This window comes from Callorhinchus milii, unplaced genomic scaffold, assembly GCF_018977255.1.
Source record: "Callorhinchus milii isolate IMCB2004 unplaced genomic scaffold, IMCB_Cmil_1.0 Scaffold2, whole genome shotgun sequence".
NCBI classification, from domain to species: domain Eukaryota; kingdom Metazoa; phylum Chordata; class Chondrichthyes; order Chimaeriformes; family Callorhinchidae; genus Callorhinchus; species Callorhinchus milii.
Genome location: NW_024704743.1, coordinates 107,712,412 through 107,730,569, shown reverse-complemented (window position 1 = coordinate 107,730,569; position 18,158 = coordinate 107,712,412). Strand labels below are relative to the sequence as shown.

Here is an 18,158-nt window from a genome sequence, read left to right as displayed (position 1 = left end):
CATCAATTGTTGCAGCCTCAACATACTCAGCAGTATAATTCNAAAAAACTATTATAATTCTGTACACCATTTCTATAGCTATAAATTTATAACCTTTTTGCTTATGGAAGCACAAGGATAGAGAAGTTCTTCTGTGTGAGCAGTGTGAAAACTTACAAAGACTCATGAAAATGTACAGTTACACCATCAACATTAGGTAACTTTCGGAATGATATCATAGTATTTTATAGCCACGGTGAATCTGGTTTGAACCAACGTAATTACTTGATACAGATTGCCCTGCAATCAAAACTGCACGTCAGTGCCAATATAAAATATAGGGAGATCGAAAGCACGGTTCAAAGAGGAGGGTCTTAAGGTGGGTCATGAAGATGGTGGGGGAGGGCGGGAGACGGAGGGACTGCGGGATGGAGTTCCAGAGGGTGGGTGCAGAGTGGCGGAAGGCCTGCCCGTCGATAGTGGGGTGAACAAGGTGCGAGACGTGAAGCAGGCCAAGCCCGCTGAGCAGAGGGAGTGAACAGGATGCTAGGGGGTTAGGAGGTCGAAGAGGTAGGGGGGAGCAAGACCCCGTGGAGGGCTTTGAAGGTGAGTACCAGGATTTTGAACTGTATCCTCTGTGATGAGAAGCCAGTGCAGTTGGGCAAGGATGGGAGTGATAGGGTCGTGGAGCCTAGTGCGGGAGAGGACACGGGCTGCAGAGTTCTGGATAATCTGCAGCCTGTGGAGGGGGGAGTTGGGGACGCCGACAAGCATTGAGTTTGCATAGTCGAACCTCGATGTATTGAAGGCATGTATGAGGGTTTCGGCGGCCTGGGGTGTGATTGTGCCTGTACAGGCTCTTTGAAAAGAGCTATCCAAATCAATCCCACTCCCCCGCTCTCTCCCCATAGCCCTGCAAACTTGTCCTCCCCAAATAATTATCTACTTCTCTCTTAAAAGTTGTTATCGGATCGGCTTCCACCCCCCTTTCAGGCAATGCATTCCAGATCCCAACAACTCGCTGTCTGAAAAATTTTCTTCTCACCTCCCCTGTTTCTTTTTAACAACTATTTTAAATTGGTGTCCTCGGGTTACCGACCTACCTACCAGTGCAAATAACTTCTCCTTGTTCCCTCTATCGAATCCCCTCATAATTTTGAAAACTATTAAGTCTCCTCTTAAGCTTCTCTGCTCCAAAGAGAATAATCCTCGCTTCTTTAGCCTCTCCTGATAACTGAAGTCCCTTATTCCTGGTACCATCCTGATAAATCTCCTTTGCAGCCTATCCAATGCCTTGACATCCTTTCTAATGTATAGTGCCCAGAACTGAACACAGTACTCTAGCTGAGGCCTAACCAATGTTCTAACAAACAAATTTCTTCAGCATACAAACATTTTGATGAAGACAGAATATTGAATCATCTTTAGCACACTATACACTGACTAGAGTGATGGGTGTAGATTTGTAGGCAAGATTCCAGATCTCAGCAGGACCTTGAGTGAAGTGCTTCAACAGAGGGATTTAGGAAATCAACAGACAACTAGTTTTGAGAGGATATTGTTAAAAGGATTAGGAATAGGTTGCTTGGCATTACCCCCTGCCAAGACTGAGGATCGTCTGTGGGATTAAAACAAAGAAAATGGTTCTTAACCTTCCATCAAATATATTCTGCAACACACTCACCCATACACTAGCAAATTCTTCTCCACTCTGAAACATTCTGTCCTTGGATAACCATGGGACCTGTCCTGCAGCCTACGGGGTTTTCCAGTCTTTTCTTCAGACTCACTTTCCAAGTCTGAAAATTCCATGAGCTCATCCTCTTTAATTGCATTGTAGTGTCTGGTCTGCTTTCTTACCCTTGGTGTATCAATCACCAAATTGTTCTACAACAGAGATAGCATGTATAAGCAAAACTAAAACCAGTTCACTTTTATGTAACATGCACACAAGACAACACACTGCTTACCCTTCCATTTATTGCTTCAATATCCAATTCAGCTTTCTTTGCCCACTTTTGCCAAAAGTTCGGATCGTCAAGGGAAATATCAGTTCTATTTCCAGAAGTCACAAAACTTGCCTAGGAGATTTGTGTGGGGGGAAAAAAAACATTGTTTACAATAAATTCGGTACAATTTACTGCTACCAGATCTCACTGCTTACCATTTGTCATTTATGTCAATACACGTATAACAGATCAAAGCACATATGCTTTACTTAGTTAAATTAAATTATAAATAAACTTTACCTTGGCAAAGGTGGAACCTTTCCCTTCAGACTCTATAGTAATTGTGTGTGTACGCCTTAAGAGAATCTGGTCAATGTCTTCCTCACAGAATTTTGACCCTTCATCCTCCTCATCCATCAGCGCACCATAAGCTCCTTTCCGAAGGAGATCTTCAATCTCCTTTTTAGACAGCTGTTGGACCTGAAGATTTTGAATTACTTAAATATTGATCTTCACATTGACCTTATAGATTATAAAACCAAGTGGCCAAAGAATTTTGTTGGTAACAAGTTTATACTATAGTTCTTCAGGAAGTATACATACCCCATTGGCATTGTTCTCCCTTCCACTCATGGACTGCAAAACAGCTTTATCCAGTCCAAGTTTCAGACTTGCCTTATCAAACATCTCTCGTTCATAGGAGTTCCTGGTTATTAATCTATATACCTTCACGGCTTTACTTTGCCCAATTCTGTGACATCGGGCCTGAGCCTATTGGGGAACAAAACTTAGTAAGAAGGGGTATCGTCCTGGGTCAGCCTGTAATTTACATGTAAAAAAATGTTAGCAATGTAACTAAAAACTAAATACAGTGGAAGGAATAACAGGCAAGTTGTTACCTGCAGATCATTTTGTGGATTCCAATCAGAATCGAAGATGATGCAGGTATCAGCAGCTGTGAGGTTGATGCCCAAACCTCCAGCTCGTGTACACAGCAGGAATACAAAACGATCGGAATCAGGTTTGGAGAAACGATCAATGGCTGCCTGTCGAAGATTCCCCCTCACCCGCCCATCAATACGCTCATACAAATGTCTGAAAAACAATTGTTTGTGTTCAAAAATTAAATATATCTTCCAGCCACTTTAGCTAACAAATTGCTCAAACAAATGCTAGATTTCTGAAGTATTGACCACAATTTGAAAACCTCAAAATGCCTTAACTGGTACACAACATTTACATGATAATGACTCAGTTTTTGGACACCAGAGGTTTTCTAACATATCTGATGTCTTTTTGTACTATCTTGAAAACCAATCACATTTTTAAGTCATACCAAGAAAAAACACACACACACTGCCCTCTACTCCTGGAAAAAACACATTCCACCTAATGCGATTCAGAAAGAAAGTTACCTCACTCTGAGCATTCACTTACATAAAACGTCTGATAAGAGGACATTTTTTAATGTTACAGTGAAATTGTGAAACCAAGGATTTTGCAAAATTAGGACTCAGGGATTTCATGAAAAAGTGACCATTTCATCATATTTTTCACTTGCCTTGACAGTTGTTAGTATTATCAACAAATTAATAACATTCTGAAAATTAATATTTTATTCACCATAAACTTCATGTGACCTGTCGTTCACGGATGAGTCAAATATTCATTTGTTAACACAAGTGAGGCTTCCATGACACCGGGTGTTACATTTTACAATATAATAATCTTTGCATCTGATATAGCGCTTTTCATGTCTTCTAGACTCCTCAAAGTGCTTCACAGAATATACTGTAAAGTGAATTGACTGTATATTTGTGTTCGAAACGCGGCAGCCAATTGCGTACAGCAGTGTCCCACGAACAGTCATGGATTGAGTGACCAATTTTTATTATTGTTTTTTTTCTTGAGCGAATATTATCAGTTGTGTGGAGTAAGGAAACTTGCCCAAGGTTTCACTCTGCTGGGAATTTTAGCTTTGCTTTGAAGCATGTACAACGGCTTGTCTGACATTTCGTCTGACGGCTGTTACCCTTCGTAAAGCCTTGTCCACCACAAACAAATTGTGCAATAACAGCTTCACAGAGAGACACTGACATGGTTGATGCAGATCTCTGTTAAAATCGTTATAGACAGAGGTCAAATTGGTTCCTGGAATAGTGAGCCCTCAGGATGCTGGCCTTCACTGCTATCTTGTACTGGTCAGTGTCCCTTCTCCAGCATTGCACTGGAGTCTCAGCCTACACTGAGCACAATTGGAACTGTATTCAAATTAGGGGGTGAAAGGAACTGATAAGAGTGGTACATTGGGTTAGAATTTTATTTCACCTCTAGGGTGTGTGTTTATACCTTGCCCTGATTAAATGAATCACACTTTTCACTCTACCTATCCTAGGTGACGTGTTTGGGTAATCTCAACCCTCTTCAATTTCAAAGCATAAAAGTATCTAAAACTCAGTATTGTTGAATTGGCAGTCTCGTTCAGAGTCCACAAAGAGAGGCCATGTGGCAAACCATGGTTGTCAGAACATACATTTGACTGCAGTAAATTAGTTGCTTATTTACACCCTAATACAACTTCTCTAGATCTTTGTGCTAAAAAAAAGCACCAAGGTCAATTTCACAAGACATTCACCCAGTTACAGTCGTCCCTCCTTGAATAGCATTACGTCATCTAATATGCCACAAAGACTGGCACATGCAATGGAAATGGCATACTGAGGGTGCTCAGGGGACTGAGCTTAAGGCACTAATTTGAGCTTTACTTTGTGCTTCACTTGTACCATCCCTGAAAGGAGGTACCATCAGGAGTGCCAACTGCAGGCACCATGCCAGAAACAGAAAGAGCTTTATTTCCAGCATGCACAATCTTCAACACCTCAAAATACAAGACAAAAGAAAACAAAATCACCCTGTGCCACATTTACACATTTTAAACCATTCAGATGAATTTCTACTATTTTAGGCGATGCAATACCAAACTCAAAACTGACTCTCTCTCTGGCTGAAAGGACTAACCGACAATCTACTTTCAGATCTCAAGAAGATTGCCTTTGAGGTAGCTGCCAAGAGGTGCACAGGAACAGCTTTGGGGGACTTGCTTCCAACTTTCCTTCCTCCTGTGGGGAAGCGCCTGGCCTTCCTTTCAGAGTGTCTCCCAGCAAGACAGCTGAGATCTGGTACTCACTGTGTGGGGAACCCACACCCTACTGCTTAGAAGCGCAGCACATTGGTGCATTTATATGCCGTGCCACCCTGTGGCCTCAATTAAGAATTTTCATTTACACCTTGATTGAGTTTACTGATGGTCTCACCTTCGCTGAATGAGGTAGTCCTCGAGAATGTCCAAACAGCGCACCATCTGGGAAAAGATAAGCACCTTGTGGCCACCAGCCTTTAGTTTTGGCAGCAACTTGTCGATCAGTACTAGCTTGCCAGCAGCCTGGATCATTGCCTGAAGCTGAAAATCTGGTGCATCAAGATTGTGCATTTCTTTGAACTCCTCTAAAATCTTCTCTTCAGCACCTGCAAGTACCAACCAGAATAAAGATACAATTAGCACTGAACCACATGTGAATCGTACCAAATGAAAGATACATTTTCCAAAAAGGNAAAAATGTGTTGCATTGGAACAGTCACACTACTGAAATCTAGTATTTTCTCCAGAAATGCTTTTCCCCCATAACAGAAACAAGCATTTACATTTTCATAAAGCAATTTTAAAATCTCAAGAATTTAGTTTCACAATTAATGAAAATTAATTTCTAATTATATTAATTTAGAAGATAAGTGTCATATCAATGGACCATAGAGATGTTGAGGTAAGAGCTCTCAGCTGATTAAATTACCTTAATGTTGTTTTCAGCGCTCTGAGACGCTACCCTGCTTTGAGGGTGCTATATAAATGTAAATTATTGCTATTGTTGTAAACAACAACAACAACAAATTAAATTTGTGTAGCACCTTTCAGGTAAGGAGGATGTCCCAAGGCGCTGGACAGTCAGGGATTTGGACCCGAGCTGGGGGTTGGAATCGGGGAGGATGGAGGGCAGGGAGGGTAGGAGGGTGACCGAAGGCACGGTCGAAGGAGGGTCTTGAGATGTGCCTTGAAGGTGGCAAGGGAGGGAGCGATGTGTAGGGACTGTGGGATGGAGTTTCAAAGGGTTAGGGGCAGAGATGCTGAAGGCCTGACCGCCGACAGTGGGGTGGGCCTTGCGGGGTATGTGGAGCAGTGTCTGCTGAGCGGAGGGAGCGGACAGGTTGAGTTTAGCAGGTCACAGAGGTAGAAAAGAGCAAGGCCGAGGAGGGCTTTGAAGGCGAGAATGAGGAGTTTGAACTCTAACCTCTGAGGGATTGGGAGACAGTGGAGCAGGGCGAGGGTGGGGGTGATGGGGTCACGGAGGCTGGTGCGGGAGAGGACACGAGCTACAGAGTTCTGGATGATCTGCAGCTTGTGCAGGGAAGAGTTGGGAAGGCCGACAAGCAGATCCGCCAATCGACTAACAACCGGGTTCCTACTTACTGCTAGGTAAACAGAGGAGTGTGGCGTAAGGAAACTTGTCCAACTTTTCGCCCTGCCCAGGAATCGAACCCAAGGCCTCTCACTTGTGAGAGGAGTGCTCTAACCACTAAGCTAAATACTCCAATACATAAAATATAGTCCAGTATTCTCAAACAGTCATTTTACAATCCAAGAAAATGAAGGGCAATGGACTATTCAGCATAGCAGGGAGACTGTGGGAACAAATTCAAGAAATAGTTATGATTAGCTATATTGGCAAAAAATATTGTGAGGCGAATGATTTTTTTAAAAAAATTTGAGACCAGATAGATGGATCACAGTAGTCTTTTCCATCCTGAACATCATATTTTTCAAAGTCAAAACAGTAAAATAAGGAATCAAACACAGCAGTTTGTCTTCATGAAAATCCCAAACTAGCAAAAGATTAAGAGTCAAAAGTAATAATACGGTTCAGTGAGTATATATGTTATACACAGGGAGTATATACATGTTTTGATACAAGATTGATTCTTCTCAAGGAAATGGGTTAAAGTAAACTTCATTCCACTTTTAATACAGATTTAATACAGATGACACAGAGGAAAATCTAATTTTCTGTTCTGCAAGGACATCTTTTCTTCAAACGAGAGCTGGTTTCTTTCTCTAATTTCCTATTCTTTATATGATGGCAAAGAAAAACATGAGGACATCATTATGTAAAAAAGGATTACTATGCCTGCAATAGAATAAGGTATATTTGTATAGCGCCCCTCACGTGTGCAAGCTTGTATTATAGATGCAACAATTGCCTTTTCCTCAGCATTAATAAATTTCCAAAATGGTATATTTTTGGGAGGTGGAGAAAAGAGCACCCATAAAAATGTTGTATATCCAACAGAACCCCAATAACCTTAGCACACAGAAAAAAATTTGCCTGCTATTGTAGCTGACCCAAGATCACCACAAGGTGATAGGATGCTATGAAATCAGAATAAGAAACCAGGCAAAAGAGCAACAGTATTAATTCTTCAAGATGGAAGCCTTTCAAGATGACAGGTGCATACATAATTTATGCAAAGGCATTCTACCTAACTCTGCAGAGTTTTGGTATTAGCAAAATGTCATCAAAATTAAGTCTGCAGAATGCCAAAGAAATACTTCTGCCAACTGGCTCATACAACACTAGAAGCTTTTGTAATCCAAAGACACCAACCCTAACAACCAAGGACCTCAGTGGGAAACTCAGCACAAATCAGTTTCAGAAATATTCCATGGAGAGTGCAAGAAACTGGAGGTTAAGAAAAAGACCATTTCTCTGGGCCATGCTTGGTGCCAGATCAAACGTCAGGACAATCCAATAAGCCCCTGAGGAAGTAAAGAAGTGAACAATGCCAATATCTTAATAGGTCCCCTCCCCTGGTCTTGGATTTCAATTTGCTCAGAGAAGTATAGAAAATAATCTCTAAAACACAGCAAGGAACCAAATAATATAAAAGGCATTACAGCGGGTGCAGGATTTTGAACCTTTAAAATCAGACTTGTAGTAAAGACCTGCTTAATATTGTGCATATCACAGCACAGTGAATGTGTGCCTACTGGTTGAGTTGAGCTTACAGTACGGTGCAAAGGACGCTGTGAGTGCACAGTTCACCCTCGCTAAAGAAAAGCTTTTAAAGTAACAGATGCTAGGCTTTCCTCAAGGGTATGATCAACTATAGATCAGACTAGTCCTGATACTGGAGACCAGAAGTGTTAAACAAAATGGAGCTGCATGTCAAAATATTCATTTTGTTACGACCAGTTTGCTGTCTTTTCCAAAAGCACTCAGTTTTCCTTTAAAACTAATCGATGTTACTGAGTATGCCTCTAGGGAAAGTTTACTTTAGAGGGTCTGGTATACATCTATAATGTATAAACAGAGATGAAGTCTGATTACCAAGTGCTGCACAAAAGAACTGTAGCTTCCGAAAGAGTGGTCAGTGAAATGTGCTTACCATTTATTAGGTACGGATGATTGCAGCACTTTCGCAGTTCCATCATAGTGTTCAGGAGATTCGGCACATTGGTTTGACCAGCTCCCTTAGAGAGGAAAGCAAAATTTCTCTCCAAGATAGCCCGGTAGTATTTCTTTTGAATATTGGTTAGCTCGACTTCAATGATGGTTTCTTCCTTTGGCGCCAAATTTTTCTCTACATCTTCTTTCAGGCGCCTTAACATCATAGGTTTCAGAATAGCTTGAAGTTTTTGTACCTATAATAGTTATTAAATCCTCTGAGTGTGCAGCATGCTACAGAACATACTTAACAGAAAGAATAATCAATGCATTGGATTGCTAGAAGACTATAAATAAGTAGTTCAATACCATAGTTACTAGGGCAAAATATTAAATTAATTCTTAAATGTCAAAAGTTACAGGTTTTAACTTACTCACTTATTAATAAAATTCTTTGCACTGTATTACACCATTACACTTTTGCGAACCCCCACAAATATAAGAGTCTCAAGTACAGTATTGAAATAAAAATATTGTACAACTACATGTTTCACAAAATAATTTGCAAAAATTTTCAGGTTAATTCTATACACAACATATATTAGGTGTCAGTCTGGCTCAGTTGCTAGCACTCTTGCATGTTCGAGGTTCCCACATCAGGACTGAGCTCATAGGCTCTGCAAAGATCAGCACAACATTCAACTCAGCAAATAAAATACCTGTTCCTCAGTTTTCAGATCACCAAACTCTTGCAGAAAGGTTGTTTCTGAGGGAAATCGAGATGGTTCCAGAAAATGCAGCAAACTGAAAAGCTCTTCAACGGTGTTCTGCAATGGCGTTCCAGTCAGTAGTGCCTTATGCTCCTGCAATGATAAAGAAAACCCATTAGCCTTCTGGAGACTTCAGCATATGAAATAGACGTAAAAAAAAAGCCCTAATCTTTTATTTTTACTTGTGCTGACAACTGGTTGGTCCCCAAAACATAATACTGCGACATTCTGGTGTGCACATCTAGAGCCGTGTCACAAAAGAGATAGTGTATAACTAAATAACATACTTATTTGTTAGCAGGTAAATATTGCAATATTACAGCAACAACAAAATTACATTTGTATAGCACCTTTCACGTTGGGAGGACGTCCCAAGACGCTGGACAGTGTACAGCATTTCAGACCCAAGCTGGGGTCAGGGACGGGAGTAGGGAGGGGAGGGGGGGGTGGCCGATGGCATGGTCGAAGGGGATGGTCTTGAGGCGGGACTTGAAGGTGGCTAAGGAGGGGGCCAGGCGGAGTGATTGGGGGATAGAATTCCAGAGGTTGGGGGCAGAGCGGCTGAAGGCTTAACCATCAATGGTCTGGCAGGTGGATCGGGGGATGTGGAGCAGGCCGGAGCTGGCTGAGCAGAGGGAGCGGGCGGGTTGATAGAGGGTTAGGAGGTCGCAGAGGTAGGGTGGGGTGAGGCCATGGAGGGCTTTGTAGGTGAGGACCAGGATCTTGAACTGGATCCTCTGAAGGATAGGGAGCCAATGGAGTCGGGCGAGGATGGGGGAGATGGGGTCACGGAGTTTGGTGCGGGAGAGGACACGGACTGCAGAGTTCTCGATTATCTGCAGCCTATGGCGGAAGGAGTTGGGAAGGCCGACAACCAGGGCGTTTGCATAGCTGAGCCTGGATGTGATGAAGGCACGAACAAGAGTTTCAGTGGCCTGAGGGGTGAGGTAGTGGCAGAGTCAGGCGATGTTATGGAGGTGAGGGAAGGCAGAGCAGGTTGTGGCTTGGATGTGGGGAAGAAAATTATTACTCACGTAAATCCACCCTGTCTCAATTTGATTTACTAAAATAACTGTACTGACCAGGTCCATCAGTTTTAGTCCTTCCAGTAGTTTGCAGTTCCTGTTCTTCAGTCTGTGGGCTTCATCAATAATCACACAGCGCCATGAAATACTGCGAAGTTCTGGGCAGTCAGTTAAAATCATTTCAAATGTAGTGATGATAGCATGGAACTTGTAAGCTCCCTGAACGACACGGCCCTTAAACAAAAAAAAGCAGTTAAGTTTTCCATTTTGTCTAAATGCACAATATGAAAGATTTCTGTTTCAATACATATGTAAAAATTTGGTTTAGCCATCATTTTAACAAGGGTGGGGTAGGAACAAGGAAAGAATCCATGAAAACAAATGCTCAAACTTGAATGTGCATATGTTAACAAAGAGCAACTCAAAGTAGAACATAATATACAAAGCAATAAATTGAACCTCAAATGGTTTTATAACTCACAACATTTCATGCTTCAGTCACTGCCTTTTATATGCCAGCTTCTTTTGTAAGGGTTATAAATACAAAATAGCATTTCCTGCAGATTTTATTTTGCCATTGGACAAGAAATACTGTCTACGCACAAATGATCTACTTGCAACAAACCCAACTCAAAATGGCATAAAATTGTTGCATTCACCTACAAATAGTCATAACACCTTTACAGAAAATGTTGTCAAGCGCTTTGAAATGTTTCAACATTATAGATGCTATATCAAATGCACATTGTTTATTATAACGTTAGGCATAACAAAGCAGTTTTATTCCATTTTGAGTTGATCAGTCCATCAGAAGGTGTCATCCTTGACACCAATAGTTTGTGCCGTCTAGTTCAATGATCTCCATGGGACAGTTGTATTGCAATCACTGCAAATTTAACAAATGGGCATTAACAGTTGACCTAAATCAGGATCAACAAAATAATAAAAAAGTTTAAAAGATGCAAAGCCTTATATTTGAAATAGTTTCAAGTGAACACAGTTCAGTTTATAAAATTGCCTTGCCACGTTGCTTTTATGGGAACGTTTCTGTAATTTGCTATCCTTACCTCAGAATCCCTGAAGTACATCTCGTACGCCTGAATCATTTGGCGGCTAGCCTGGCTGCCATGATAAACAGCCACATTCATCTCTGTCCAAGTGTGGAACTCCCTTTCCCAATTAGTGATGGTGGAAAGGGGTGCAATTATCAGGAAGGGCCCATGAATTCCCTTCAAATACATTTCATACAGAAATGTGATGGATTGAATAGTCTTCCCTAAGCCCATTTCATCTGCCAAAATGCAGTTTTGGCTGAAAAAAAGCAAAAATATTAAGACTCTTTAAATGCCATAGCTTCAAAAATTGTTTTTTGCTTTCTATCTCTAAATAGTTGCTCTGCCTTTCCCCCTTCCTCTTCGTGTTCAAAAATTGTCTTTTGACAGTACAGCCTCATCACCCACCCCTCCCCCTCCCCCAAATCAGCTGTATGAAGCTCCTTGAGACGTCCCCCTAACATGAAAGTTACAAATAAATTGCTGATGCTGAAATCTATTCATATCTCAGGTAAATTCACATATTAGAATCAAAAGCATGGGGTTTCTTTCACAGAATTAAATTATTTTTCAGCATTTCAGTATTATATATGGAGAATTATAGTCAAGCTCAATTCCCAAGCTGTTGAACTCGGAGTTGCCATTGTTCTGTTGGTTCCTGGAGTAGGTTGGGTGGGAGTCTGGGATATGGAGGATTAACAAATGTCAAAAACTGGGTACAACTTAATTCCCATAATTTCGGAACCTTCTATTTTACATTTACATCAAATATTACAGCAATGTAATTTGGAAAGGGGAGGTGTAGTGTTATTCTGATCCACCAAATCAAGATAATGATAATAATAAGATAATGATGCTTCATGAAAGCATGTAAGTTCCCCAGAATGCGAAAGAAACCATTCTCATGGTATCATGAGGTAGTTGGCACCAGCAAACAATCTTTAAAATTCTTCTCGGGAATAATGCATGGAGATACATTCTACTACCATTTATGCTAATAGTTATTACGATTTATTGATGGATCTGGTCCTTTGAAACCAACCATCTGCTCCCTCAACCCCATCTCTACCCTTCTCCTTATCTAGCTCCACCTCCTCGTCCCTCTACTCACAGACATCATAAACCTCTCCCTGTCCACTGGTACCATTTCCACCCCTTTAAAAACGTCTGTCATCACTCCTATCCTTAAAAATCCCTCCCTGGACCCATCCCTGCTCTCAAACTACCACCCCAACTCCAACCTCCTTTCCTTTCTAAGGTCCTGGAACAAGTCATTACTTCCAAGCTTCGCCCTTCCTCTCCCGCCAATCGGGTTTCCGTGCTGCCCACAGCAAAGAAACAGCTGTGATCAAAGTGACAAATGACATTTTGTGCATCTGCGACCTGGGCTCCCTCTGTCTCCTCGTCCTCCTTGACCTCTCTGCTGCCTTCGATAAAGTTGACCACTCTATCCACCGCCTCTCCTCTCACCTCAACCTTCATGGTTCTGTTCTTGAATGGTTCAAATCCTATCTCTCACACCGATTCCACTTCATCTCCACAAATGGGTTCTTCTCCAGCCCCCGCACCATCTTGTGTGGCGTTCCTCAGGCTCTGTGCTTGGTCCCCTCTGCTTCAATATCTATATGCTCCTTCTTGGTGACATCATCTGCATACATGGGGTCAACTTCCATATGTATGTGGATGACACCCAACTCTATCCCTTTGCCTCCACCCTCGATTCCAGGACCACTGCTGTTCTGACAGAATGTCTATCAGACATCAAGTCCTGGATGAGTTGAACGTCAACAAGACTGAGGCCCTCCTTATTGGGCTCCATTAGCACCTCCAAACCTCAGGTGCTGATAGCAGCACCATCCTTGAATGCACACTCCACCTCACTGAGCCAGTCTGGAACCTTGGCCTCTTGTTTGACCCTCAACTATCCTTTGTACCCCACATCCATGCCATGAACCGCTCTGCCTTCCCGCACCTCCGCAACATTGCCCGGCTCTGCCACTGTCTCACACCACAGGCTGCCGAGCTGCTCATACATGCACTCATAACATCAAGGCTTAACTACGCAAATGCCCTGCTTGTCGGCCTCCCCAACTCCTCCCTCCATAGGCTGCAGATCATCCAGAACTCTGCAGCCCGTGTCCTCTCCTGCACCAGGCTCTGTGACCCTATCACCCTCATGCTCGCCCGACTCCACTGGCTTCCTATCATACAGAGGATACAGTTCCAAGATCCTGGACCTCACCCGCAAAGCCCTCCTTGGCCTTGCCCCCCTACCTCTGCGACCTCCTAACCCCCGACCAACTTGCCCGCTGCCCACCCCACCAATGATGGGAGGGCCTTCAGCCACTCTGCTCTCACCCTCTGGAACTCCATCCCAGTCCCTCCATCTCACCCTCACCCTTGCCTCCTTCAAGACCCGAATCAAAAACCTCCTCTTTGACCGTGTTTTGATCACTCTCTTTTCCTCCCTGACCTCCACCCTCCCGATCCAGACCCCCAGCTCAGGTACGAAACACTGGTTGTCCAGCGCCTTGGGACATCCTTTTTGTTGCTGTCGTTTACAAAACAATCTTTGGTTTAATAAATTAGAGATAGAAAAGCAGGTACAATTAAGTTGGCTGCTACTCCGAACTACTATGAAAGCAGATGATATCCCACCTATTGTACCAATTGAAGAGTAGCCAGTTTACTCCCTCCAACTGGTATTCCCTGAGTTGGTTGCCATTTCTGTAGTCCCTTGAATTTTCCAATTTTGTCCAGGAAGTTGCAGGAGGTCGTTCCTATTTCATAATAATAATGTAAATAACATCAAACAAACAATGCTTAAACTGTTAATGCAACTTCACTGACTGAAGTACTGAAGATTGATCTTACCACACGTTGTGTTCTTGGCTCTACAGCTCGTAGGTTATCAAATTCATCAATCTTGACTTGCTCTACGTCTTTCTTCAGTTCCCAAGTGCTATCTTCATAGGGAAGAGAACACCACTTCACCAAATAATGGGTTATTGGCTGTTTTGAAACCAAAAGAATTAGTGAAGTTTAGATTATCCAACTAAAAAGCAAAATGTTTCTACTATTTTTACATATTAATTTCTACAATACAAATGTCAATGTTAGACATTTTGAATAGTCTGAGTTCAATAAGTTTTTTTTTAATAAGCATATTGTAATACATATCTTTACAATCCTCGTGAGTGGGGGGTTTGGTGGGAGAGGGTGCAGGGATCAGGGTCTCCTTGCAGCTGAACTGACTCCCAAGGTGACATGTTTGGCAATAGAATATCAGAATCGTGCCAATTCTCTGTGGAGGTCTCGGTAGTCCAATTCCTGAGTCAGGCAGGCCCGTAGTACTCCAGGGTACTGCTGATGGCAGCCACAGCCTGGCGCATCAGCCGGACTGGAAGGGCACTTGGGGGAAGGACTCTTCCCACGCAGCTTCAGTTAACCCTGTAAACTAAATCCCTAATGGGTAGGATGGTCCTAGCTTGACAAGCAGTGGGTAACCTTGCCAGACAGTGCTTTCAATGGCAAGCTGTGCAGTTTTAGCTGGCTAGACTCCAGTTGTACCCCAATGCACATTCTGGAATCCCCAAGCCTTGGCTCTTGCCAACCTGCACCTAATACTCTCTGGAATTATCTTAGCAGGATGAGACCCTCTGGGGAGAGAGTCCAGATTCTATCCCATTAAATATCTCTGGAATTTCCATATATAGATGGGATGCATGGAACTCTCAATTTGGTTTGAATACTCTTAAGCATTGATTGTGAGTTTCCATATGTATCAGACATCTGCCTGACCAAAAAAAATCTTTGCAAGCAGTTCTACTTAAAGCTGTGAATTGTTTACATCATACACACAAAAAATATCTGATATGAAAACCTTCAGAGATTCTGAATGGTACACTTTTGCTTATAAACTGTGTTAATTGGCATTCTGTACAACGAGTTTCTGTTAAGTCACAGGACAAGAGAACAGTAGGATGCAGCATATTTCTCCACCTACACAGTCACTAACTCAAACCTCAGAAGTCGACAGTAACACAAGTGGTTTAGCAAATGAATGTGCAAACTCTCTCCTGGCCCTATTCCAGCAGACTGTTTAGATTACTGACCACATGGGATAGTCATTCTTAAACACATAAAGCTCAACACTAGTAGGTGGCAGCATACTATAACATGGAGCACATTGCTTTCTTTCATTTTACCGATTTTGTTCAATTATCTCTCTTGAGTTAATACCTTAAATTGGCAGTTCTCCAGTACCTTGCACAAGTCTCTATCCTTCATGTTAAAGTCTGAACAGACGTCGATCAGTTATTCAACCGTTGGGCTGTACCTGATACTGTCCTCTTTCAACATCCATACATTTAGGAGGGGTGAACGGAGAGCAATCAGGAAAGACAACCTTGAATGATTTTTCTCATACTAATTCAACTGTAGGAACCGTTCACCTGCCTCCTGACATCAGGCTAATACAGTATAGTGGTCACAGTGGTGAACTTACGGTCAATATGACCGAACTACACCACATGGTGTACTTACCTGCTGAGATATCAGGATGTGTTACAAAAACTACTTTTCAAATTGCCACAAAAAATATCTTTTAAAGGCTTATGATGTTGCACAAAAAAACTGCTCCTTTAACAAACCATACCCATGTAAAGAAACAGCTTATATACTGTGTAGTAATTTCTGAAAAATCACATTCATGGTACTGAGAAATTAATGCCTCAGATTTACAACTCTCTGAAATGATGGTTCCATCAACATGGTTCCCAGAATTATTACAGAAATATAGGGTTTTCTATATAAATTATATTGATGGAAACAGGCTTGAAAAATATGAGTGCCTCCACCAGTTGTCAGAACTTGACATTGAATACAACATTGATACACTGAAGAAACCAGTAAACCAATATATGCAGCTGCTACATATCTGTTTTAAAACATTTACAAACTATACAGACAACCTGTATACAAATAGTGTTTTTGTGATTTAAGGTGTCAAGTTGGACCAGTTGTTTGGTCAAAAGCATTTTACAAATATTTTGTCAAAATGTATTGGCAGAATAGCAAGGCCTGATGTGCTATTCAGTACAGTCTTCTTAGAACATATTTATTTATCGCGTACCTTTCGTCATAACAATCGGACCGCAGGCTTCGTTCACTGTGCATGCACGCAGCCAGCCTCCTCGCCTCTCATGTCAGCCAACTTTCATGCTAAAATGGCTGACTTCTGAGTCAGTAGGTCACTGATATGGCCATTTGTTGGGCATGCGCAAAGCAGGAAGTGATGTCAGTGTTGTAAGAATCACTCCCCATAGCGAACAAAATATGCAAAACGTGAGATTCATAAATAAGACCTTTATGGCATCCTGTATTCAAGTGTTTACAAAATAATGAACTCAGTAAACAAAAGGAAGAACTACTTTATTCTTACCTCTCCACTATCTTTATCAGTGCTATGAGAAACATCAAGAATACGATCTACTTCTACATAGTCTGGATTGAAAGGCTCATCTTCAACCTGAAAACAAAGAAGCACACTGTTAGACTCTTACCTCTCAGTTTGCCACCCCTTATTAACCCACAACAGTTTGAGCTTTGCTGGTATCATAAAAAGCCTACCCAGTAATCTTAAACACGTTAATTAAATGGCTACAATTCAACAGGACCACTCCCCATGAGGAAAGCAAATTCCTCAGGCTTTGTTAATCAGCCCCCTTAATTACTGTGTGAAACCTTTTAAACAGAGAATGTTTCAGAATATTTTAAATGAAGTGTGAAATTACAACTCATTAATGAGCAATCAAAAGACAAGGAGAGAAATTATGCATTTGACTGCTCAGCATTCTTTTTTTAAAAAAAATCACAGACATTGAGAAGGCAGTGACACAAATGCTGGATTTATAGTCTTTTCCTGAAATCTGTGAATTGTCTCAGGCACAGACTGCCCAAGTGAGAGCAAGGTCTGCCTTTCGTAGCAGGAAGCACACAGGTATGGTTTCAAAAATGCCATTTTGCCTCCAGATTTGGAACCTCGTGGTACTCTTGAAAAAAATGGGAGTTCAACTAGGAATCAAATCTGCATCCAAATGTTTTCTGCCCGAAGGTGTAAATATTAAGATCAACAGAATATATATGAAATGTACCAAAACTCACTTTTTCCAAAAGGGGAGGCAGAGAAAGCATAACAACAACAACAAAATTACAGTTGTGAAGTGCCTTTCATGTCGGGATGATGTCCCAAGGTGCTGAACAGTCCGGGAGCAGGACTCGGATGTGAGTGGGCAGGGTTGGGATGAGGGAGGGCAGAGCAGAAGGAGGGCGGCTGAAGGCACAGTCGAAAAGTAGGGTCTTGAGTCGTGCCTTGAAGGAGGCAAGAGAGGGAGCAAGGCGAAGGGATTGTGGGATGGAGTTCCAAAGGTGGGGGCAGAGAAGCTGAAAGCCCGGCTGCCAATAGTAGGGCAGGTCGGGAGGGAGACATGGAGCAGGCCGGAGCCTGCTGAACAGAGAGAGCGGAGAAGTTGATAGGGGATTAGCAGGTCAGAGAGGTAGGAGGGTACAAGGCCGCGGAGGGCCTTGAAGGTGAGGACAAGGATTTTGAATTCTATCCTGAAGGATGGAGAGCCAGTGGAGCCGGGCGAGGGTGGGGGTGGATGGGTTCATGGAGTTTGGTGCGGGACAGGATATGAGCTGCAGAGTTCTGGATGATCTGCAGCTTGTGGAGGGAAGAGTTGGGGAGGCTGACAAGCAGGGAGTTTCCGTCGTCGAGCCTTGGGGTGATGAATGCGTGAGTGAGGGTTTCGGCGGCCTGAGGGGTGAGGCAGTGGCGGAGTCGGACAATGTTGCAGAGGTGGGGGAAGGCAGAGCGTGTCATGGCATT

At 42.4% G+C, this 18,158-nt stretch overlaps 1 protein-coding gene across 2 annotated transcripts in view; it reads right to left on the bottom strand.

The window, feature by feature from the left end:
• chd7 (chromodomain helicase DNA binding protein 7) overlaps nt 1-18,158 on the bottom strand; it is a 123,002-nt gene that overhangs the window by 32,152 nt on the left and 72,692 nt on the right. For both annotated transcript variants that reach the window (XM_007896721.1, XM_007896722.2), the window contains exons 9-21: nt 16,713-16,799; nt 14,144-14,281; nt 13,928-14,049; nt 11,285-11,528; nt 10,275-10,451; nt 9,142-9,285; nt 8,424-8,679; nt 5,243-5,453; nt 2,828-3,023; nt 2,532-2,699; nt 2,229-2,408; nt 1,950-2,060; nt 1,664-1,866 (exon numbers count right to left, since the gene is read on the bottom strand). In XM_007896721.1, coding sequence (XP_007894912.1) covers nt 1,664-1,866; nt 1,950-2,060; nt 2,229-2,408; nt 2,532-2,699; nt 2,828-3,023; nt 5,243-5,453; nt 8,424-8,679; nt 9,142-9,285; nt 10,275-10,451; nt 11,285-11,528; nt 13,928-14,049; nt 14,144-14,281; nt 16,713-16,799 — 2,237 coding nt within the window. The remainder of the gene's footprint in view (nt 1-1,663; nt 1,867-1,949; nt 2,061-2,228; nt 2,409-2,531; nt 2,700-2,827; nt 3,024-5,242; nt 5,454-8,423; nt 8,680-9,141; nt 9,286-10,274; nt 10,452-11,284; nt 11,529-13,927; nt 14,050-14,143; nt 14,282-16,712; nt 16,800-18,158) is intronic.